Source organism: Penicillium brevicompactum, assembly GCF_028827555.1.
Source record: "Penicillium brevicompactum strain IBT 35665 chromosome Unknown utg000006l_segment0_segment0, whole genome shotgun sequence".
In the NCBI taxonomy this organism is placed as follows: Eukaryota; Fungi; Ascomycota; class Eurotiomycetes; order Eurotiales; family Aspergillaceae; genus Penicillium; species Penicillium brevicompactum.
Window position 1 is genome coordinate 6,193,611 of NW_026623209.1, and position 22,741 is coordinate 6,216,351.

Below are 22,741 nucleotides of genomic sequence, written 5' to 3' on the forward strand. Positions count from 1 at the left end.
ACTGAACTGAATCATGGAATAAAATTCTCGGCCTGATGGTACTTCACACTATCATTTGTACAGAATGAGCTGTTGGCAGATGGTGTGCCTTGCTTTCCTTTCTGGGATACCACAATCACATGCTTGCTGAAAGGCTGGATTGACGAGTGACGACCAATTTGATTTATACTTCCGCTTTGAACTTCGACCGATACTTGGATTGCATGGCGTCCTGGCTTTCGTGAATGTATTTTTTTGTCGTTGCACCTGTGTCATAACATACAAATCCACTGGAGTTCGTGGTCTTTTTGTTTTCGTGCTCTGAGTTTTGGGCCTTCCAGTGTAGATGTTGCCACTGCAGTTATACCTACGTTGATGAAATACCAGATGAGAGATACACACCAACTCAATCGTCTAGGCGTTGGCGTTGACGGACCTGTGTTCCTTTGTACTATGGAGGCTTGAAACCACCGATGTCAGCGAATAAGTTACCAGTATGGTTGATTGACCTCAAAAGTTGCAACGAATCTCGATGCCAAACCTTGGAGAGGTTGAGATAGAACATGGCCCGCTTATGTAGCTATGGATATTTGCTTCTATTGATAGATGCAACCAACTTTTCTGGTATATAGAGCCACTCCGTGGAACGGAGATGGACAGAAGCAAAAAATATAGCACACGTCTTCAAGTCTTCAGCAGAGCATCAATGTCCACGCGTCGGAAGTAAGATACGTGGCCCATCTCCTTCCAGTAATGTGCCATAACATCAGTGGATATTAATATCAACTCCGAGTTGATAAAGGTCGCTAAGAAATGCTCATTAGTATCCAATCGTTATCTAAAAATGTGATCACTTACCATCCTGGTAGCCAATCCCAGCGACATGACCTTCACAACGGACCATGCGAGCGCCTGTGAAAGGCTCATCTCCTGCAATACCAACCAGGCCTGCAGTCCCGATGTCCTTGGCGACCCACGAGTACTCACCTCGTGGGACATTCATGTCGCCTGTCAACTTGATACCACGGAGTGAGCCTCGCTGTCCGATTTCTTCCTCGGGATCAACTTCGGATGTACCATATTCTTCGCCTTGAAGAACAAGCAAAAACTCGCACCCATGAGTCGAATAATCTCCCACCCAAATACCTTGGTAAGGCTTGTTTTTGGTTGGAGTATAGAGAGCCGGGTCGAGTGTTGAATAGATCCGTTGACATTGACCGTTATTTGGAGAAAACGCGACAGGAAGGCTCGTCCATTTGTTGATACAGAAGAATTTCTCAGATAACTCTGACATACTCTCGACAGCCCGTCGCTGGCCATTTTCCTTGGTGCGCATTGTACGGGTACTGCTTGGTATCATCGGAGGAGGCCAGTATTGTGTAGATTCAATATCAGGATGTAGCCCGTCACTGATGGCGGCACAGAATGAAAGCGAGCTATGGACATGATGGGCATCAAGGGCCAAAGGCATCCGTCGGTCCTTTCTTTGAGATGAATGCTGGATTATAGCAGTCTTGTTGGATGGATCAGGGTCTTTGAGAAACAAAACCGGGTCATCCAGTGACAAGCGCACAATTGGGTCGAAAGCTTGAACCAGAACTGAAAGCTCGGCCTTCCACAGATGAAACACCGGGTGTCCACGCTCTGCGACGATTTGATATCCTTCAATCACTCCCCGGCGATTATCATAACGAGCGAGGATCAAAGTTCCCGTCGGCTCGTTGTCCGCAAACCAGATTTTGTGTTCGGGGATAAACCAACAGGGGTAATATGCCAAGTACAAGCGCCGAAAAGACTTGAAAATTCCTGGGTCCTTGATGCGAGTAGGCAATCTTGCGTTAACAAGGTCGGCCCAAAGCAAGTCGTTCAAAGCATGGTCGGCAAGAGCCCGACAAGTAGCACCGACGCAGGCAAGGTCCGGAGCAGGGAGAAAAGAGATTATCACATGAATGAGTTCATATGGCAACTTTTCAAGAAGTAACGACGAGATTGGGGGTTGCGTTTGGAGCTCTTCGATCGGATCGTCAGTATTTGCCATGTTGACTGTGGGTGGCGGGAGGTTTGAAAGCCAGGGTTCGATCACTGGATCAATCCACTAATGTGCAGATGACATCACATTCTGCATGGTGACTGAGTGGGCATTATATTAGTGCAACAATAGCAAGGACTAAGACTGGGATCAAAAGTTGAGTGGTCCCTGGAGGTCCATGGGTGTGTAGGTAGGTGCAATAATTTGGAGAAGAAGAGATAAGAGTGGATGATAAGAGGCGATTTTAGTGGCATTCTCCCCGCACTAAACTTCCAAGGTTTGGCCCGCAACATACAGCTTAACGCGATCTTAGTATAACTGATATATTCCTACTTCAGTAGATGTGCTAGATAGCCTGAGCTACTTTGAACCATACATTTCTCCTTGAAATGCTAACTTTGCCATTTCCCGGTCTGACTATTGTGCCAAGTCTGGCAGTATGGTGTCATGACACAGCTGAGAAATCTACCAACAATATCCATGGATACAGCCAATCCAAACTTTCGCCCCTGTAAACGCATTGGCTTGACTGGAATAAACGAAGAACAATAACTCATGAGAAGTGTTGGTTTAAGGTGTAAATTTGTGATTCGATCGCCGAAAGAAGTAAGATGTTTATCGCCGGAATAGGCACGCGTCGGCTGCCTATTTTGAGCCCCACCTTGTTTGTTTACTTGTGATCTATACCATCCCCTTTATAAACCCCCCTGTCTGCATTTGTGGAACCTTCCCTTCCAAGGTTGTGTCTCCTTCATATAACATCTCTTAAATATGGAAACTACTCGATCGGCGAAGAGGAAGAACAGCTCTTCGACCCGGAGCGAATCGCCAATCTCACATCGGACTAGGCAAAGCTTGGGAGCAGCAGATACCGCCCCCAACAAACAGAGCCCCGCATGTACTACGCCCAAGAGGTCAAAGAAACGAGTTCGGTTCTCCGACCCTGGTCCCCGCCTACTGCAAGATGTCGATAGTGGGTCGACTGGTCTGACCCCAGCAATGCGTCGTACATCATTCAACCTAAGTGTCGGAGACAGCACACCGAGTCGGTCCGCACGGCGGAGATCCGCTCCAACACCAAGATATACCCGGTCTTATGATCCAGTCGAGCATTTCGACGACACAAGCACCGAGCGCAGAGTCCAATTCACGCCTCTTCGTCAGATCTTGGATACACGCACTCAGAGGAGAATCAAACGCATCGGGCTGAGCGATGAGATCAATCATATTGAGCGTGAAAAGCGCGACGCAAGCAATTTTGAGAAGACGATGCAAGCCCTGCGCCAGGAGCGAGACTCTCTGAAGACCGAGCTTAGGTCCATGAAGCGGGCTTCGCTGGGCTTTGAAGAGCCGACGCTGGAAGCTAGCTCTTACTGGACTACACCCCACTCTCCTACATCCTGCGAAAATGCGTCAGTGGTTTCAAGTCATAGTATGGATGAGACCACCTACATGGCTAGCGGTGACGGTGATACCTCCATGTTCAATGACAGTGCAGTCATTGTTTCCAGCTCGCCTGATATCCGCAATACTCGGAATCTCAACCCACCTCTTACTGAAAGTCTGATGCTATTTGAAGAGCCACAAGCGCCTTTAGTCCCAACTAAATTGCGCTTTTCGGACGACAAAAAGAGACCAGAGAGCGAATCCCTGGAACATGACTTGGCCACCGCTAGAAGAGAGAAGAAGAACCTCTTCGACGCGTGCCGGTCACACATCTCTCAGCTGAATGAGCCTGCACTCGATGCCTTGTTCACAGACTCTTCGCCACCCCCAGACTTCTTCGATAACCTTTTGAATATACTGTCAAGCGCTCTTGCTCGTGCGTCAGATGCTGCAGAGGCTTTAGAAGGTGTGAGCCAAGAGTGCTCTTCTCTCGGGTTCTCTGGAGACGACGCAAACGACATCTTGTCTGACATGCGGAGTCATTTCCGATCTGCACGACTCGAACTTGAACGTGCCGTGCCGGGTGAGACTCCCAACGTCAGCCTTGAGGACGGGAAGGGAACTCTGACCGCGCTTGTCCAACGCGTGGAGTCTCTAGCCCGAGATTTGGACACAGAGCAACATTATCACCATGGCTCTCTTGGCCGAGAGAAGGCTCTGCGTGGACAGTTTGATGCTCTATTACACCGATACGAGGCAGCCGCGACCAAAATCGATAGCCTGGAGAGCTCTATTGCATCTTCCGCTGGCGATATGCTTCACACGCGCATCAAAATGCAAAACCTCGAGAGCGAAGGCCAAGAACAGGCCATTGGGATTGACAGATTAAACACAGCACTCGACAAATATCACGATGAGGTGAAAAGCCTGGAAGACCTCATCGACAACCTTGAGAAGGAGAACTCAGCAACAAAGGAAGACTACGCCAGGCAAATCTCCAACCTTCGGAAGAAGGTGACACATGAGCGCTCAAAGCGTTCTTTAGCTGAAGCCTCTGCGTCTTCAGCCGAGTCCCGTATTCGAGAGTTGGAGCAGACGGTTGAAACCAATCGAATCAAAGTCTCCGACTTGAACACTCAAGTGGAGCAACTTGAAAAGGAACAGCATATGGCCATTGAGCTTCTTGAGAAAAATGCCACAGAGCTCCAAAGCCAGGAGGCAAACACGGGAACTCTGAACGTTCGTATCTCAGATCTCACTACATCATTGGATGATGCCAAGTCTGAAGTCAAACGTCTCGGCCTCCTCAACACTGGTCTGGAGCAACAACTCCACGACGAAATCGAAGCTCGCGATGAGCTTTTAGACAAGTGGGCCGCGGACCAAGTGAGGTCATTTGCCCACATGAAGGAGACTATCACCTCACAGCGCCGTAGAGCCAAGGTGCGTGCTGCCAACTGGGAGTTGAAATCTGATGATCTCATGTCGGATGGCACCAGTACTATGGGGTGTGCGAGTGAGCCCATTACTCCGGTCAGCATGACTCGATTTGTTGACGTTGAGGTCGGCCGAGGGAAGGACCGGCGACGCATGGACAGTGGGATCGGAATCATGCCTGAGAAAGAAATCATGGATGATGAATCCATCTCAAATATCCGGCATGGACTCGATTCTGATATCGATCTACCTACGTCGGACTTCAGTTGATCCAGATTTGAACACTATCATTTGTACTATTTTCATTTGTTTCGGCCATACATTGTATAAATAGACACTGGGAGTTACCTATGTCACAACCTTGGAATCAATCCTTCTCTTTTTTTCAAAAAACCTCCACTTGGGCACTTTTCTCTGTGAATCTCTTGAGTTCTCCATACGGAGTATATCCATGGAAGACAATCCAAAAGATTAAGCGAAGCATTGAGATCTAGTACAGATTGACTATCTGATAGGTTGAAGGAGCTGAAAAATATGTTGTGGTCCAGGTTTCTTTTGGGGGAAATGGACTAAAAGCAAGTTGTTTGATGCACAAGAAGATAGCACGGTGGAGGCCTTGCATAGCTCTTCCTTGGCCATTCCGACTGATATTCAAATTTCAGCTTACTCCGTACTTTGTACCTTGACCTTGCTTGGACCCTTGTGTACCAGACCCGGCAGCTGAAGACATGACTACCAATGCATAACGGTATTATTCTTGAAACTAATAATAGGTGGGAGCTGTCCTGAATACAGGTCCACAATTTGCTTACCACACGGCAATGTGCCTATTGCTGACACCTTACAGGCGCAGATCAACAAATTGAGCTACCCTCCTATAGGCAAGAGTCCACCTTAAAATTCCATTCGTACCCGCCCTTCCTACCGGAAGAAACTCTAATGATATCAAGGAAACTATTTCCTGCGAACCGGCGGTTAGAGCCCCAGATCATGACATGACAGCCTCGATTCTGGAATCCGGCGTTTTGGTAGAGACAGGCTGTGCTTCAGCCCTGAGTGGGGATATTTGACTCAATTGAAGATCGAATAGGTCTCCCTTTTTGCCGACGAAGCGAAGTGCATCGTACGAAGTGTTTTGTGTGAAAACAAAGGATCTGCTGTTGCTTCAATACCATAATGATATTGTGAGATAGCGTCTATAGCTGAGAATCGAGAACAAAATAGCTTATCCCGATTTTGTGGCACTGACGTGCCAAGATCCCAATAGGGAAATAGTCTTGACCCCATAGAGAGTAGTACATACTGAGGTTGCAACTGTACCTATGTTGTTCCCAGGCAAAACGGGTAGTAGGCAAACTTGCTTCAAACTGATAGAATATTTTCAGATCCCGTATGCCGATCCATGTATGATCTGCCTGTCCGTTTTCTAGCCGGAGACTTGAGACACTGTGGCTCCAATAGCTCAGACTATCTGATCGGATGAGGGCCCTAGTCAACGTCCATTCCATAGCCAGTCTGTAGTTTGTCACCAGTACTCCGTACTCCGTATGTAGATCATACAAGTCGGACTTTGAGGCCAGCTGGCATTATTTTTACTCGCAATGGACCGCGATGGAGCACAATAAACCCGAAGCCATCTCCTAAATCAGGTTAGCTGACCGTCGAGACCCATTTACAACGGGCTCTAGCCGTCAATCTCTCCGCAGCTTCTGCTTATCCTTTTCTGAATAAAGAAAAGGGATGGATAGTTACTCAAAGTACTCCGTACTCGTAGACCTACGCGCGAGGTACGGAGTAGGAGAACCACAGCATACTGTACATCCCAGCCGCTCACTTTGAATGCCCCAACGTCTCAGACCCAGGACTTTGGGGCCGGGTCAACAACCCTTGCTCCGACGCACAGTGCGTTATGACCCCTGACTTGATGACATTTATGCAGTGAAAATTCTGAGCGAAGCACGTCCCCACGGACTTTTGACACATTCGCCTATTACATAAGTTGCAGGATGGATTTATTCCGACCCGACAGCTTGGGTATGTTCGGGTTGACAATGCACCGTAACAATGGATGACCCTTGCGTGGGCTTTGGCAAATTCTCGATGCCTGTCAAAAGAACCTGCCAGTGCAGTGCATTAGCTTAGTTAGGTACAGTCCAAGCGTCCACAAGTGTTCTAGAGTGGGACTACGGAGTATCGTGGAGAAAGATGACAGGGGCTGGCTAGTGGAGTACTTTTTTTTTTTTTTTTGGCAAGGTCAAACCAGCCTCCTAAACCATTGTAGCCGACGAATATCAAACTGGACCAACTAAAGTCACAGATGAGTCGGATGGAATGGATCAGCTTGAAATTCGAGCCGGGAAAACCCCAAAAATACTCGTACGGGACAAGTTTCCACTAGGCGGAAGAATCCCGCCCCAACCTCAAACCTTCCAATCCACAACGTCAGCCCCCGACCGATCAATACCACATCAGGAAATTCTCTGACCGAAGCTAGAGGGCCAGATTCGAGAAGCAAGATCCCATAGGTACATTCCTCCGCTACCAATGAGCACTCTGATATTTCCCTTTTTGCCCCGCTTTTCACTTTCTAACCGACAATTGTATTCGGACTTTGCTTGCTTGGACTCCGTATATGCAGCACTATGAACATGACTTCAAAGGCCAGAGCTACGATGACACAATGCGATGCAGACGCAATCCCATCCTGCCAGTTGTCAGTTGCCCTCTGATAATTCCCACTGGGTCCAATCCACTTCCCAAACGGCTCGGTCCGTTTGGACGGAACCACGCGGCTTCTCCCCTTTCTACGAGTCGCGATGCCAATGTCTATCCAACGCACACCCCAGACTCTGGACCTGAGTGCTTAAGCTCAAGGGCTTCGGCCGAAAGACTTGGAGAATGTGTACTTCCGGGGGTAATCCGGATTGTAAACGGGGTTTGTGGCGTTGTGCCACCCAAGTCCTGGAATATTTGGAACCTTGGAACACATCTCGGGAGTCTATTTGGATTTTATTCTTGGATAAGATTCCACTTGTAAACGCCTCCGTGTACTCCGTTCTCCGTTCTCCGTACGGAGTACAGATAGACACACGCATAACGTATGACGTACGATATTAATTAATTAAACCTGGGCTAGACTTTGGCCCTAGTGATTAGCACGGGGATGAGCGCCGTTAGGATGTGGGTAGCCAAGTCGTTGGACACAGCATGAGTGGACTACCCTGGGACTGGATCTTCATATCCGGAGTGCAAAGGTACGAAAGGAATATAAGGCAGTGATACTTTGATCATGCAATGTTTCTGGAGTCGAGACCAGGGCTGACGGGAAATCCACCCAATTCCCAGGAAATCGGGTGTATGGAGTCACTCTCGGTCCAGGTGGATCTGTACTCTATTGCCTTGTTTGGAGTTGCCGCCGGGTTTCAGGCTCTGAGGCCTGCCAGCGGGTGGCTGCTCTGATACTTGCCGTCTCTGTACGTGTGTGGACTAGAAGGTTCATCTATACTCCGTACTGAGGGGTAACGTGGCCGAGGGAATGGATCGTATGTGATGTGAGCCCTTCCGCATAACCGGGGCCCATGCCGCAGGCAGGTGTAACTTAGAAAGTGGAAACAAAAGGCGTGGGTAGTTTGGGCGCAGACCGTCGGGGCCGAGTTCGGCCATATTGTGGTTTTTGTTTTGCGTTGTCGTGTTGCGTGCTCTCTCGGCGCTCTTGGGTACCATCGCGTGGGAAGAATATGACTAATTTTCTTCGAGTCTATGGGTCAAGTCCAGGTGAAGAAGAGGATATCACAGAAAATCTTATTGAACTGCATAGATAGATCACGTATATTCCAGCTCAACCTCCCGTGGCTGTTGGCTTCGATGTAATTGCCAGACCTGCTAGCCTTTCTTCAACAGTCCGAACAACTTCGGGGTCTGGTTCTCGTTTGATTTTCTTTGGTCTGCAGAGATGTTAGCGGGATGTCCAAAATTCTGAAATGTTTCCAAGTGCTTACGGAATCCGTATGGTCTCAGCACATTTGACTTGACCACATTTTGTGCAAGTGTCGCTGTCTTGAAGATACGAAGTAGTGCACACATGGCACACGTAATGAACCCTGTGACGAGGCATCCTGAAAGTACGATTAGGCAAGGCCTTGGGCGGGTCAGCATCACCCGGATAGCCATCAGGATATTTATCCAGTTTGGCAGGATCTCGGGGACACTTTTTGCAGCGGACATGGCTGCAAACTTCGCATTTCTTCGTGCCGGGCGAGAATTGCGCAGTGCATACATGGCAGCTGCGATGGACGCGCTGGCGGACCGGTTTTCGGATCAAGTCCTGACCTCCCGTGTGTGAGAGCTTCGTGAGAGGATGGTTCGCATTGCCGGTATACTTGAGATTCGGCATCATGGCGAGACCTCGAGGGTGGGTGGCGCTCATATCGTGGATGTTGGGCTTGCGGATATGCGGCTCGCCTTCTGCACGATCGAGTGGGAAGCGAGGACATTTCGTGCAGCGTGTGTGCGAACAATTGATGCAGACCTTCTCGGCGCCGAAGGTGGTTTCGCAGCGGTGGCAGGTACGGCGGACCCGCATACGGATTGGCTTTGCGACCCGGTTGAGTTGGAGGTCGGCGGGGGTATCCCATGCGCCTGGGTCGAGAGTGAGACCGTACTTGGCGAAGAGAGCGCTGGTCTTCGCACGAGGTGTGGTACTGTACTCGGTCATGACCACGGGTTCTGGCTCAATAGGCTCCTGGGCTGGGGTAGCTGCTGGAGCTGGAGCTGGCGATGACACACTATTTGAGGTAAGTATAAGTGTATAAATTTGAGAATAAAGCACAACGTACGTTGTTGGGTCGACGGTATCAACAGCTTCTTGAGCGACAAGAGATTGGCGCTTGGATGTTGAGCGAGGTCGAAGAACGGTCTTCATCCGTTTGAGATACTTGGAGAAGCCCTCGGGCTTCTCCTCGCCTTGACGATCTTGGACCATGGGGACGATTAGAGTGGCGTAGGAATGGTATGTCGAATGTTTCGCTGATCAGTGCAAGGATGGGCACTTCATTCCATATAAACCTTTCCCCAAGAGCCGAAGTAGAGGAAGTTTCCGTGCAGAAGTTGACAGGAGATGGTTTCGAGAGAAGGATACCAGTTATTATAAAATAAGGCCCGAGGGTGTTATAATACCAGGAAGAATTGTATTGTACCTAAAATAAATCCAAAAAAATAAAATCCAAAAAGCCCGGTGGGGATTTCCGGGAGAGTGGTTCTGTGGGTTCGACGTCTTGGGTATTTCTTGGGTTATTTTGGCATTTCATTTTCGAATATTGTAAATTTATTATTTCTTGACTTTGCTTCGGCTTTTGATATCAAAACCCTAGGGCGACTGTGAGCGGGGATGTACTTTGTACCCGTACTCCGTACTCCGTACTTGTAGTGTAGATAGCATGCTTGATCCTGTATACACTTTGTCAACCTTGTAATATTTGACAACTAATCGAAGGCTAATGTCGGGGTAGTTCTTAGCCTTTTATGGTGTTTGTCGCACAATAGAGTTGTACATATGCACCTATGCAGTCTACGCGATCGGCCGTGAATATACGAGGACGGGAGTCCAACGGGCGAGCCGGGGGAGTGACATCTGGCTTCAACCTGCTTCTCCCTCCACGGAAGTACCCGCTATTCCGGATGCCTTGCTGAATACAGCTAGCCAAGGTCTATCAGTGGAAGCCGATCGGATATGGTGACGGTGTCTAGCGGGGGCGTGAGATTGCCATTGTTTAAGGAGTCCAGCGACCGTACTCCGTACTCCGTATTGCCCATTTCAATGGACGATGGCCGATCAGGAGGTTTGACTGATGGCTTCGGGATTTGGAATGATGTGGGGATCGCGGAATCGTGGGTTTTAGGTCTCCATAATCCTTTGACCCGTGGACAATACCATTGTTGCGTGATGCAAAATCTTTAAAGGGTGAGAGTGCACTCCGTAAGTACTCTGTGATCCTCCCTGATCCCAATTCTTGATAATTGTTCGTCAACTGAATCATTGAAATCGCTACCACTGCCCTGGGTTTTGTGAAGAATCAACAGACTCAGCCACAAGTTCGATCGATGGCAGCCTGTCAGAATCCTGGCGATGGGAAGACCCACGGGGAGAGCGCTCCGACCGTTCAAAGGGCTTCCTGCATGCATAGCTAGGAGACTAGAACGCAATTTGCATGCACCTGAACAACTCGTCATACGAAAATTTGAGCGAAAAAGCAAAAGGTCAAAACAAAAAATTAATAATAATTGACAAAGACAGGCAGAAATGGGCTTTGACCCGAGGTTGTGCCACGCACTACTGCAGACTAAATAAGTCAGTGTTGATCATACAAGTTTGGATTCCATCCCTCGTTGCCCAACGGGATTTTGCACGAGTACGGAGTACGGAGTAGGAGTACAGCTGTCATTGAGGTCCGCAATGGAACGTGTGGACGTCAACGCCATGTCGGGTGAAAACCTTTGGTTTCGGCTGCTAGGACGTGAGACACAATGTTCTGAGTACATGGAGTTACATGACATTCTCAAGTTCACCGCCAGCTGCAGAGCTGAACCAGCCCCCTGGGAAAGTAATCAATCGACGAGTTTGTACCGCAGTCAAGGTGCAAGGAAACATCATCCCCCTCTGGAGCTGGTAATCTCGGGGGTTCCAGGTCAGTTAGCCCAGCTTAGCCCAGCTTTAGCCCAGCTTTAGCCCAGCTTTAGCCCGTAGGCCAGTGAAGGGTGGAACTTATCTCCGACGCTCATTGCCTTTTGGCGCGGGTGAGAGTGGAGCCGCCTGGTCTGATCGCCGGGTCCCAGCGCTTTGGAGCATATATCGTACCGTCCTGTAAGATTACTTGTTTTCCCTTTCTTTTTTCTTTTGCTTCTACTTTAGCCTACTGGATCCGATCGATCCGTCAGACAGGGGTGGTAAGTATATCGCGTACTTTCAATCCCGCTTTACAATGTACAATATACGGACAGTCTCTGGACTCCCGATGCTTTGATGGCTTATGCAGGGCTGGCCCGTCCCATGTGGGAATTGTTTTTGACTCCAGTAAAAAACCATTGAATACTGTAAATTGTACGGAGTAAATTGTACAAAGTGTAATTCGGCTTTCCCCTCATCAGCCCATATGACTCTCGCACTTTATACGCGAATGGCATTGACATGTGGAACATTCCATGTGCGCTCGTGCATATTTCCAAGTCTGTTGTTTCGCCCCCTTTTACGTGGGCTTTGCCAACTTCCAGCCAAAGACAATGGATGATTGTCCGACCCGACACAGCGGTAAAGCAAAAGCAAGCCCTCGCCACCTCCATTTCCAAATACATTTCACACTGACCCCCTTGATACCGTCCCGCTGGTACTGGAACTCGAACATGCAGAAGCGAAAGCGAGTCAGGGATTTCACGATGGCCATTCAATGCAGCCATATGTAGGCTTTGGTTCATCTGCACCTCAAGTGATAGCCGCCTCTCACCTGCCCTTTTCTGTTTTCGCATATCTAGCGAGACTGATTGGGCAAGATCTTGGATGTATTTTCCCTTCATCTCTGTTTGCCTTTTTCTTCGCGATGGGTAGGTCCTGTCTTAGGCACGAAATATGACCCAGGTGTTGCATCTACACTAAATTTACACTTGTACTCCGTATGTCAAATCAAATTGATCTGATCAGTATACCAAACTAATACGGAGTACACAATGGGCCCTTGGATATGGTGCTTGGGTTGGCAGCATCTTGCAGATGACCTGATATGATCGATGCCATGACCTTTTGCTGACCCTTGTTGTGTGAAGAATCAGACTCTTACTCCGGGACAGGACATCCCTTTCCTTAGCATGGCCACCAGTCATCTGCTTGTCTGCTGTTAAATGTGCTGGCGCTATCTAGATCATCTCACTAGAGGGGTACGGAGCGAACGGTGGACGAAACGAAGACGAGTACTCCGTAACCGGTGATCAAAAACACCAAGCGAACCAATCAGTCCCCAGGTCTAGTACATGAAGTGTCCACTCCCGGCATCAAAAGTCGAACCAAGATCTAACGAGAACACCCCTGATTCGATTTAGCGGTCAGATAGCGCGAACGACGGGGTACTAGTACATAGTAATCGTCCTCCGTACGGAGTAGATGAGATGATCGTCGGGTTGGAAATTTGTGTGGGCACAAATGCAACGCCTTGGATGGCCAAAGCTGATTGTCTAGTATATTTTAGGACTAGCTGCGAAGATCAGACAGGTTAATCATCGATGGCAGGTGACAATTGATGGCTTAATTCGAGACTTGTCGGGCAGCTAGGTGAAGGGTTGACCGTGACTCTGCCTGAGCAACTGAGCTGTTCTCCACGATGTAGCAATTCAGACTTGCCTAGGCGGGTGGACGCCTCAACCCCCACTGCCTGCCATGAAGACGCACCACCACCAAGCAACTAGCGCATCTAGTACCTCTTACAAGAATCCAACTACTCCGCAAGCGAGACATTTCTATCAAATGCACAGGCGAAACAACTACTCATACATCCGCTGGTACAATCAGAGGGTTTGCAATTGTCAGGTGTCAGGTCCACGGGTGCCAACTTGTCTTCTACTTCGTACTGAATTCTCACTTCCCGACAAGCGTACCATCTTACCTCCAGCGTATGTACCAATCATAGGCACTAACATTTACCTCGTTGCAGGAAATCTTTTTTGTCGTTGGTCAGTACACTTTGTATCCCAAGAGAGAATAGCTGCTTAGCCAAATATAACCGGACATTTTGGTGTGTCATTCTAGTCCAAAGGGGTGAATTGATAAATGTTGAGCTACAATAAGCAGCCTTATGTCATGGCGTTCTGCGAAGCCTCGTTTCCGCTGTTTTGACGCAGAAGCTGACTTCAACAAGGTAGCCATATGAAGATGCTGTTGACCTGACTGATGGCAATCATGTTTAATCATTCTTTTGAAGAGCTTGTCTTCACAACATAGATTATGATAGGCCTCATCTTCGATCTCCCATCAGGGAACCCTGTGGCACAGCTAACGATCAGGTATCCAGGTGTTGTGCCCACGGGTCTGCGACTTTTGCTTTGCTATAGGGAACCTTGAAAGGCAGAGGAGGCCTAGGTAGACCTCATGAACCGACAAATTTTTATACAAGATTGGCCGAAACATCAATGAATGGAATATTTCTCCGAAACCAAACGAGTGTCAAAAGTTACTGGTCTCTCGACTTCAAGGCAAAGCGCTGATCATTAGTGGCCAAACAGCCCAAGGGAAAATACAAGTATACAAGTGGTACGGAGTATGTTGACCATCAAAAGCACACGCAGTCATTCGCAATAGGGTGCTTTATACGAAGCCATGTGGCTAGAGTAACTGAAGTGGTCACCGGCGTCCCCGAAATTAATATTGACCACTCTGCGTTGAGAGACCAAGATTTTGTGGAAAAAGGCTCATGAGATCTACCACTAGTAGTCCGAGGTGCAGGCCACCGTTGCAAAACATTCAGCTGATAGATCATAAATCGTGACCAGCGGGGTTCGTCGTACACGATCGACACTAGCCGAGAGTCAGAATCTCAGCACCCTGTTTGATCCACGCATGATTTCCATTGGTATCGAAGGCTGAAAACAAAGATTGTCATTGGGCGCCCATATATGATGCATTTGTCTCCAAAGGTGTATGGATGATACTCCGTACACATAGAGCAATGATATCCAGTCAACACGCAAGAACGCCCTCTGTATGAACCCCACGCCTTGAAAATATGCCAAATGCCTCGACAGAAAAAGCTACTAGTCAAGTGATGTATCACCCGAGCACAGTTTAGTCCGACCCGGTCAGCTTGTCCTTGATATCGATGATATCGTCGTCGGTCTCCACCTCAATGACTCTGTTCACCTGGGCACTGGTACGCATCAGCTCCACTGCGTTGGCATACGACATCCGCTGCATCGGGTTGCAGTTCTCGGGGAGCCAGTAAAGTAGAACGTAAGGGACAGAAGGACGACCATCCTTCTGTGATGAGTAGTCGTATTAGTTATCTGCATGAGGTCGAGATTGTGATCGACACCTACCGTTGTCAATGGGTAACTGAGAAGAATGAATCTTGGCGATGACTCGGGGAGGTCATCTGCAAGATCCTCCATCTTAGAATAGACCTCGTCATCCTGAGGTCTAATCTCCTGGGTCTTTGCATCAATGATATCTGCCACGCTACCAGTCAGCGCTGCAACAAAAGCGTACCCTTCACACTCCTCCCGACGTAGTCTGCAGGAACACAGAGCTTATTGCATGATGTATGGACTGCCATGGCTGGGGTCTGGGGGTGTGCGGAGAGGCGCATATGTACGGAGTAGGAGTCTCACAAATAATAGCTTGCGCATCCTTGGCTCTCGATGTGCCTAGGCGGAACTTTCGCAGCTTCTCCTTTGTCTCCGGGGAGAATGAATATAGTCGTGAGTCGGACTAACAGTCGTTAGCAACTATTGCGCACATGCGCAAGTCCCAAGAAATCAATCATGGGAGGGGGGGTTCGACTCACCATTTTTGACGCAAATGTACGTGTGCGCAAAGTTGAAAACAAGCAGATTAGCCTTGTCTGATATCGAAGAGATGTGGTTCAAGTCCTGTTGACCTCTTATCCGACGTTGTTACAGATGGCAGAAATGGACACGCGCTGTCGGAACATGACGCGGGATTGCGGTGGAATTGCGGGCGGAGATTCCCCCACCTCCACGCTTCAAACATCCAACTCCAGCGCTTGTCCTAATCTTCCCACTCATTCTTCATGCTTAGCCGACTCAATCTCCTTACTAGACACCTTTCCCGTCCTTTTGGTCAATCCCGTCCCTCCATCTCCGCGCTGTCAACCCCATCCCTGGCCCCTCGCCCAGTTCCGTCCGCGATGACATCAGCCGCTCACGCAAAGCCCATTCACACGGCAGCATGCCTCATCATTGGCGATGAGGTTCTCGGTGGAAAGGTGATTCAATCACCATACTGGAATCAGCGTCAATGAATTCTGACAGGCGTGATGCCCCTCGCAGACCATCGACACCAACTCGCCGTACCTAGCCAAGTTCTGTTTCTCGTTGGGAATGCAACTGCAAAGAGTCGAGGTCATCCCAGATGATGAAGATGATATCATGGAGGCAGTACGACGCATGAGTTCTCGATACGACTTCGTCGTCACAAGTGGCGGCATCGGCCCTACGTGCGTATAGCCCTCTCGGTCCTCGTGCCCAGCACACTCTCCTGGGATGCGCGAAAAATGCCTCGGCCTTGACTAACAGCTACTGCCATCCACAGTCACGATGATATCACATACTCCTCCATCGCCAAGGCATTCGACTTGAAGCTGCAACTTCACCAGCCAGCCTTCGAGCGCATGAAACGCCTGTCCAAGCCACACCCCATGCAGCGTAACTTCGATTGGGATACGCCATCCCCCGGTTTGACTGCCAAGTTGCGCATGGTTGAACTCCCCTTCGACCCTAAGCTGCCTGCTGAGTCCCAAGCTGTTTTCGTCGCCGACGACTTGTGGGTGCCAGTCGCGGTGGTGAACGGCAATGTGCATATCCTGCCGGGTGTCCCACGGCTATTCGAGCGCCTACTGGACAACCTTAAGCCTTCTCTGATTCCTCGTCTCACGGACCCCGAGGGCAAGGGCACGTTCCGGTTCCTGTTCAGCACGCCGATGCCGGAGAGCGCTGTCGCGCCGTACTTGACTGAGCTTGCAGCCAAGGTTCAGCCCCACGGAATCAAGGTTGGTAGCTACCCGCGCTGGGGAAAGAAGCGTAACACCGTGACCCTGGTGGGTGCCGACAAGGCTCTACTTGAGTCACTGGTTAAGGAAGTTGAGGAAAACGTGGAGGGCAAGCTTGTCACCAAGGAAGACGAGCTGGATCCTCCTTCCGACTCTGAACAGGTCTACAGCCAGTAGGCTGAACACGCCGTATAGATAAAGCATAGTAATTCTGCTTGTAAAGCTGACACCAAAGCTGATATGATGCAACAATGACGCGGAACTAGGCCACATGTGTACATAATAAGCCAGCTAGTACGCCAGCAGAGATACCAATCCTGGATCCAAATGCGAAAACAATGTGAATTTTCATGTCACTGCAATGCCAGATCTAGTGCCGAAGATGAGTTGATAGTACACCGTACATAGATGAGCCCTCAACATGTAGATTGAACCCCCGATGCAGTCAGCTATAGCCAGACAAACCCCAAGAAATACACCGATAATAAAAAGCAAGGAATCAACCTTGCTATAGAAAAAAAAAAAAAAAAAAAAAAAAACGTATATTGACAGCCGTGTCGTATCCCAGGACCGACAAAGATAATGATAATAAAAGGCGATAGATAACAAACACCATGGATCTTTCTCAAAAGACTTGGAAAACAGAATAAAAAAGACGCAATCGGACAACAAAAGGGGAATCAAAATGTTTCGTGAGACGAGGTTGGCGTCAAGGTCGGCAGTCATCAAAGCGAAAGCTAGCCGCGAACCCACAAACATCCATAACACAGTTTCGACAAGGCCGCTTTATTTTTGTTTTCTGGTTCTGGCGGGTCTGTTGCTTCGGTGCGATCTGAAATGGCAAAATATGAGAGCGATGAAAATGATTAGGGCCATTCAGATATATCCAATAAAATCCCGATGTAAAATCTTCCGGGTGTGCTGCGCATGAAGGGGATTTGACTCGAGGGCGCAGCGATTCGGAGTTCGAGATGGTTTGTTTTTTACATGATGACACACTTGGAGCAGCAGCCGGCGCTCTCGCCTGGCTCGCTCACGTCCATCTTGCCCTCTGGTGCGCGGGCGCCGAATGCACCGCTGCCGGATGGGTAGGAGGACATCTCCTTGTTGTAGCGGCGGATCTCGCGGACGAGGTCGTAGAATGCGTTCTCGACGTTGATGCGGGACTTGGCGGAGGTTTCGATGAACTTGCAGTTGAACTGGCGGGCGAGCGCTTCGCCCTCTGTTTAATTGTTAGATGAATGCCGGTTTCAGGGGAATTGGGTGCTGGTCGTGTCACGTACCCTGCTCGGAAACCACACGCTCCTTTTCCAAATCACACTTGTTGGCGACGACGATGATGGGGAAGTAGTCCTTGTCCTTGACGCGCAGGATCTGCTGTTGGAAGGTCATGATTTCTTCGAAGGATTGGCGCGACGTTATGGAGTAGATAAGCAGGAAACCCTCGCCGGTTCGCATGTACTGTTCGCGCATTGCCGAGTATTCCTCCTGACCTGCTGTGTCTAGGACATCGAGCAAAGCGACCTCATCGTCGATCACACACTGCTTGCGGTAGGAGTCTGTCCACGGAGGAGAATTCCGAGTCAGCGTTCTGCATTCCCTCCGAAGTGAGACGCGCGGAGGACTCACCTTCAATTGTAGGATCGTACTCGTCGACGAAATGGCTCTGAATGAGTTGAATGGTCAAGCAGGACTTTCCCACGCCACCGCCGCCAACCACGACGAGTTTGTATTCTCTTAGGAACTGCTCAAGTTAGCCCAGCCTTCCCCCTGGCTCCAGGGTATGCTCTCTCTCACCTTGGAAGCCATTATGTAGGTTCGTCTCAGGTAGAAGAAACGAGAAAGGGAGAGAGTTCGGGAGTGAAGAGTCCACTTGAGCCGAGCTTAAACAAAGGGTTTAGGGGGTCGGAGGTGCGGAAAGACTGTTTTGGATAGCTGTTCGGGTGGAGCAATTTCACCAACAGGACAAAAAAAAAAGAAAGCAAAAAGAAAATAGCCTAGGTCCGGGGTAACCAGAATTTTTTAAAACACCCAAAAGAATTCGAGCAAAGCGAAAGGAAAGAAGGGGGGCGAAGGGAAATTCAGGAGACAGTGGGGAGGAAAATGGTGATTGGATGGAAAAAGGGGATTAATGTAGTTCTTCGTTATGTCGCTTTTGGATCTTATTTATGTACGAAGTACTCCGGACATTCCTCTTATTACTTGGTTTATGATCTGGTTTGATCAAGATACAAGTGCTCCTAATTCATGGATGTACTCTGTACACTCTGTTCACTTACCCCCTTTGCTTCTTCTCCTTTTCTCTCCTTTTCTTGTTGTGGGCTACTAATATATCGCAAGCTTTGGTACGCTACTAAAGGGTATCTCTACCAGGGAACTGATTGGCTCAAATCTCCAAAGGGCCGTGCAATATATCCGATGGATATTGCACGATATATTGCCTTGGAACTCCCTGGACGCGTCCCTTCAATCTTTTATGCGACTTCAATGTCCGGAGTTCATCCCTCTCTCTTGCACATCCTTTGCACTACCAAACCAGTTGTACTATGAGCATCCTGCCTCCAGAGTGGATCAGCCGTCCGGGTGGAGATAGGGCCCATCTAGGCGCCTTTAGGGCATCGGCCTATGCCTAGCGTGTTGGGCTTGGAATCAGATAGCAAATTGCTCTGGAGTCGCCCATTGCATGTTTGAATGATTGGCGTGTTGGGCACCCAAATTGTCCGTCTGTACGGAGTAAGGTCGAGCTCAACGCATAATTTTCATCTTGGCTTTCTGTTACGCCTGGATGGCTTGCAGTAGACGCCCGCCTTGCATCCAAATTGCATCATCCCGAAACATAATCGACTCTGTCATTTTTCGTGATTGGATACATCCAAACATTGTTTGCTCTCACTTCCCAGATTCCTTGTCGATCGACTGAGTTTTTTTTTTTCCCTTTGACTCACGATCGCCCTACGGAGTACGATCAACCCGTTTTTTTTTTTTTTGTTTAGTTCCCTGACAGCGAAGACCTTGCATATCGGGGAATTGGGTACCGATCATTTGTACGGAGTACTGACAGGGTTCTTTGTCCCTGACGAAGTGGGCTGTTCCTTTCACCCTCTAGGGCGCAAACCCCTCCTTGGTGATGGAAATCGGAAGATGTGCAGAATCACATTGAAGCGTGGATCACGTCAACTTAGGTAATGATCGCCCCCATATTTTTGGTTTGGTACATTGGCATCAACATGTCTAAGTAAAAGAGAAATCTAAACTTTGGAGTGACAGAAAAAACGTAAATAACCAGTTCTGTGCGAGTTTAAACTTCCACGGTACTTCGTACTTCCCCGGGCGCGATGCCCAATCTGGACGTTGGTGTTCATCACGGCCCATGACCGCAACTCGAAGCCCTTCGCATTTCGATATCTGTTTCGAGATTTGAAATTGAAACTAGGCCCTACCTTAATTCTTCTAGAAAGAAACTCGATGACCAATCAAGTTGATTGGGGTCGTTTGCAATGTGGGCTGATCGTGATATGATCCGTCAAACGGACGGGGTGTGATTGATCATGACCTCGGCTGTCATGCAACTGTCAACATGCGGAAAGTCGTACGGAGTACGGGATGCTGTTTCGGAGTAGCGCTTAGCGGAAACCTACGCTGAAATGATGGACCGATTGATGTTGAGCCGCACGAGGCACTGAACCACACATTGTCACTGGAACCTAAAGTGATGAGGACTTTCTAATGCTATCTTCATGTAGCACAAGTGCTACAACACAATGTGGTCTAGGTTAGACAGGCGCCTAAGACTGACCATGTCATCGCCTCGGGGCAGTCAGGGCTAGATACCTGCATAACCTGTGATCGAGGGCAACCCAGAGATTCAGATAAAGGGTTGCATTCACTTCATGCCGTAATGACACGACATTGTGCCTGAGACGCACTTATTGATAGCCTTCAGTGTGCGACATTCCCGGTGCACAAGTTCCAGGGTACATGAGTAATTGAAACGAAGTGTCATCCAAACCTTGGAACTGCCAGGGATCTCAGAGCTTTGCTGTCGAGATTTCCCCAAAGACTTGTTGCTCTACTCACTGTGCGCAGGTCTAACCCGCAACACCAAAGATAGCGGCAGAGCCTCAATCCACGAGGCTTGAAGCATTTTCCTAGTGCAGATGTCACCAACAGAGTTCAAAGTTGGTGGCCTTTACGTTTTTCTTCTCGCCAAAGATGAACCACCAGAGCCAAATGAATTCTATTGGGGTCTATATCTGCGCGCAGACACAACGGGAGGTATGGTCTACCGCATCAAGGACAAGGGATCTGGATACCAACCCGAACATGGCTTTACGGCGGGAATACTCAACTTCCACCTCCTCGTCGGTCTTTATCGTATCGCTGACATCAGCACCCCCTGGCATCCGACAGTCGACAGAATCATTAGGACGTATGACAGCAGCCTGAACCATCCCGGCAGGTCGACGAGTTGCAAATTCTGGGTTCTGAATGTTCTTGCATTACTGATACGACCCACGGCTACCGGGTATCAGATTGTGAACTGTCATAACTTGCCAATTTTGGAGCAGGAAATTCGAGACTGGGGGAATAGAATGTCTCAGGGCAGGATATGGGAACAGAGACCTAGACCAATTGGGTCTTCGAAGATTTGCGGATTACCAGAATACCAATTACGTGGTGAGTCCGGGTTGACTAGCTGGTCTGTGGTACCGCTATCAGATGAAGCTAACATAGCACGATAGGTTTTTGATGATCTGGCAAATGCATCGATCCGATTGGGAATATCTGAATCTAATCAATTTTATGAACTGGGTTTGAATCCAGTGAATGATGTATCCATGGATGTTCTTTTTTGTAGTCATCTTGTACGGTGCTTGCGAGGATTGGATCTGTAAACCCTGTAAGTGTCTTTTGAGATTGAAAGAATACATAGGCCTAAAATGCAATGTTTTCGCGTCCTAGAGCATGCCACTTTGAACTACAGCTGCCCCTTGCCTCTTCTTATCAAGAGCAGCAATCGCTTCAGCCATAACTTCTCTTGGCGGCTCTAATTTCGTCCACAGGCGAAATTGATCAAACGCTTGTGCGAGAAGTACTTCCACACCCGTCACTGTATCCCATCCTTGATGCTTCTGGGCTGCTGTCAAGAGCGGAGTTTGTCTTGGCTTGTATGACATATCAACACAGAGACCCTGTGGCCCGAACAACGAAGAGAACTGGCTTTCGGATGTAGTATCTGCTGGAACAGTGCCAATTATAACATCTGGGCTATCAGAGAGATCCTCAAGCCTCGCGATCACCTTGATGTCGAATGCTTGGCTGAAATCGTGCTTCACTTTCTCCGCCGTTGCCAGGGTTCGATTGACCAGGAAGATTTTCTTGATTCCAGCTTGATGCATGGAGTATAGTGCAGCCCGTGATGCTCCTCCGGCTCCAATCACAAGCCCAACATTGGGTTGCTGTTCCTTTTGTCTGAAGTGCGAAACAACGATGCTGTAAAGGCCGGACCAGTCGGTGTTGTCGCCTGTCACTGTTCGCTGATCTCCACTTCCCTCCACAATGAGGGTATTGATGGCACCAATGAGTTGGGCTGTCTTGGTCTGTTTGTCACAAAATTTGTGGACTTGGAGCTTATGTGGCATTGTGACGCTTGCTCCGCCGAATCGCTCGTCTGAAATCAAGGAAGCAACCTCATCGATACTGTCGGACTCCCGAATTGTATAGTTGTAGGGAAGGCCATAGTGTTCAAAGCCGGCATTGTGGATGGTGGGCGAGACGCTGAAAGCGATACCTTTTCCAAAAATGTGGAAGCTCTTTTGTGGATATATATTCGTCGAAGCCATGGCGTTTGCAGGGTTGTGCTCAGGGTTGCGCGTCGAGGAAAAGAGTTTCGGATGGAAGGGAATGTTAAATTGAAAAACTGAGAGCTTCCAGGTTGACCGAGTTTTAAAATAAAATAGAATCATTGTTATATGATTGTAAGTGACCGTAGAAGGCGCGATGATGAATCGGTTATGACTTTAGTCGGATGTGGGTCAACGGAAAGTCCACATCCGCAAGTACGAGATAAAAAGTAGAGAATGACAGCTTTGTTAAGAGTGACTTTCCGATTGTGTACAAGACCCACGTCTTTCACTTAAACCGAGAG

General features: G+C 48.8%; 8 protein-coding genes across 8 annotated transcripts; 3 read left to right on the plus strand and 5 right to left on the minus strand.

The window, feature by feature from the left end:
• Positions 1–663: 663 nt before the first annotated feature.
• Positions 664–2,017, minus strand: N7506_010562 (uncharacterized protein; the record flags this gene model as incomplete). The annotated part of the gene is made up of 2 exons (XM_056959855.1): positions 664–785; positions 838–2,017. 2 exons carry the CDS (start codon positions 2,015–2,017, stop codon positions 664–666), a joined length of 1,302 nt encoding a protein of 433 aa, XP_056809245.1.
• Positions 2,018–2,779: 762 nt separating this feature from the next.
• On the plus strand, positions 2,780–5,101 carry N7506_010563 (uncharacterized protein; the record flags this gene model as incomplete). Its single annotated transcript, XM_056959856.1, has 1 exon — positions 2,780–5,101. The coding sequence occupies one exon, from the start codon at positions 2,780–2,782 to the stop codon at positions 5,099–5,101; it is 2,322 nt and encodes a 773-aa protein (XP_056809246.1).
• Positions 5,102–8,669: 3,568 nt separating this feature from the next.
• Positions 8,670–9,812, minus strand: N7506_010564 (uncharacterized protein; the record flags this gene model as incomplete). The annotated part of the gene is made up of 3 exons (XM_056959857.1): positions 8,670–8,775; positions 8,830–9,615; positions 9,667–9,812. The coding sequence occupies 3 exons, from the start codon at positions 9,810–9,812 to the stop codon at positions 8,670–8,672; spliced, it is 1,038 nt and encodes a 345-aa protein (XP_056809247.1).
• A 4,839-nt stretch (positions 9,813–14,651) lies between these two features.
• Positions 14,652–15,372, minus strand: N7506_010565 (GMF family protein; the record flags this gene model as incomplete). Its single annotated transcript, XM_056959858.1, has 4 exons — positions 14,652–14,843; positions 14,903–15,095; positions 15,178–15,293; positions 15,370–15,372. 4 exons carry the CDS (start codon positions 15,370–15,372, stop codon positions 14,652–14,654), a joined length of 504 nt encoding a protein of 167 aa, XP_056809248.1.
• Positions 15,373–15,615: 243 nt separating this feature from the next.
• Positions 15,616–16,770, plus strand: N7506_010566 (flavin adenine dinucleotide pyrophosphatase; the record flags this gene model as incomplete). Its single annotated transcript, XM_056959859.1, has 3 exons — positions 15,616–15,810; positions 15,875–16,041; positions 16,137–16,770. The coding sequence occupies 3 exons, from the start codon at positions 15,616–15,618 to the stop codon at positions 16,768–16,770; spliced, it is 996 nt and encodes a 331-aa protein (XP_056809249.1).
• Positions 16,771–17,576: 806 nt separating this feature from the next.
• N7506_010567 (Ras family protein) lies at positions 17,577–18,402 on the minus strand (the record flags this gene model as incomplete). The annotated part of the gene is made up of 4 exons (XM_056959860.1): positions 17,577–17,815; positions 17,877–18,152; positions 18,223–18,337; positions 18,391–18,402. 4 exons carry the CDS (start codon positions 18,400–18,402, stop codon positions 17,577–17,579), a joined length of 642 nt encoding a protein of 213 aa, XP_056809250.1.
• Positions 18,403–20,750: 2,348 nt separating this feature from the next.
• N7506_010568 (uncharacterized protein) lies at positions 20,751–21,343 on the plus strand (the record flags this gene model as incomplete). The annotated part of the gene is made up of 2 exons (XM_056959861.1): positions 20,751–21,270; positions 21,336–21,343. 2 exons carry the CDS (start codon positions 20,751–20,753, stop codon positions 21,341–21,343), a joined length of 528 nt encoding a protein of 175 aa, XP_056809251.1.
• A 208-nt stretch (positions 21,344–21,551) lies between these two features.
• N7506_010569 (shikimate dehydrogenase family protein) lies at positions 21,552–22,436 on the minus strand (the record flags this gene model as incomplete). The annotated part of the gene is made up of 1 exon (XM_056959862.1): positions 21,552–22,436. The coding sequence occupies one exon, from the start codon at positions 22,434–22,436 to the stop codon at positions 21,552–21,554; it is 885 nt and encodes a 294-aa protein (XP_056809252.1).
• Between the last annotated feature and the right edge of the window lie 305 nt (positions 22,437–22,741).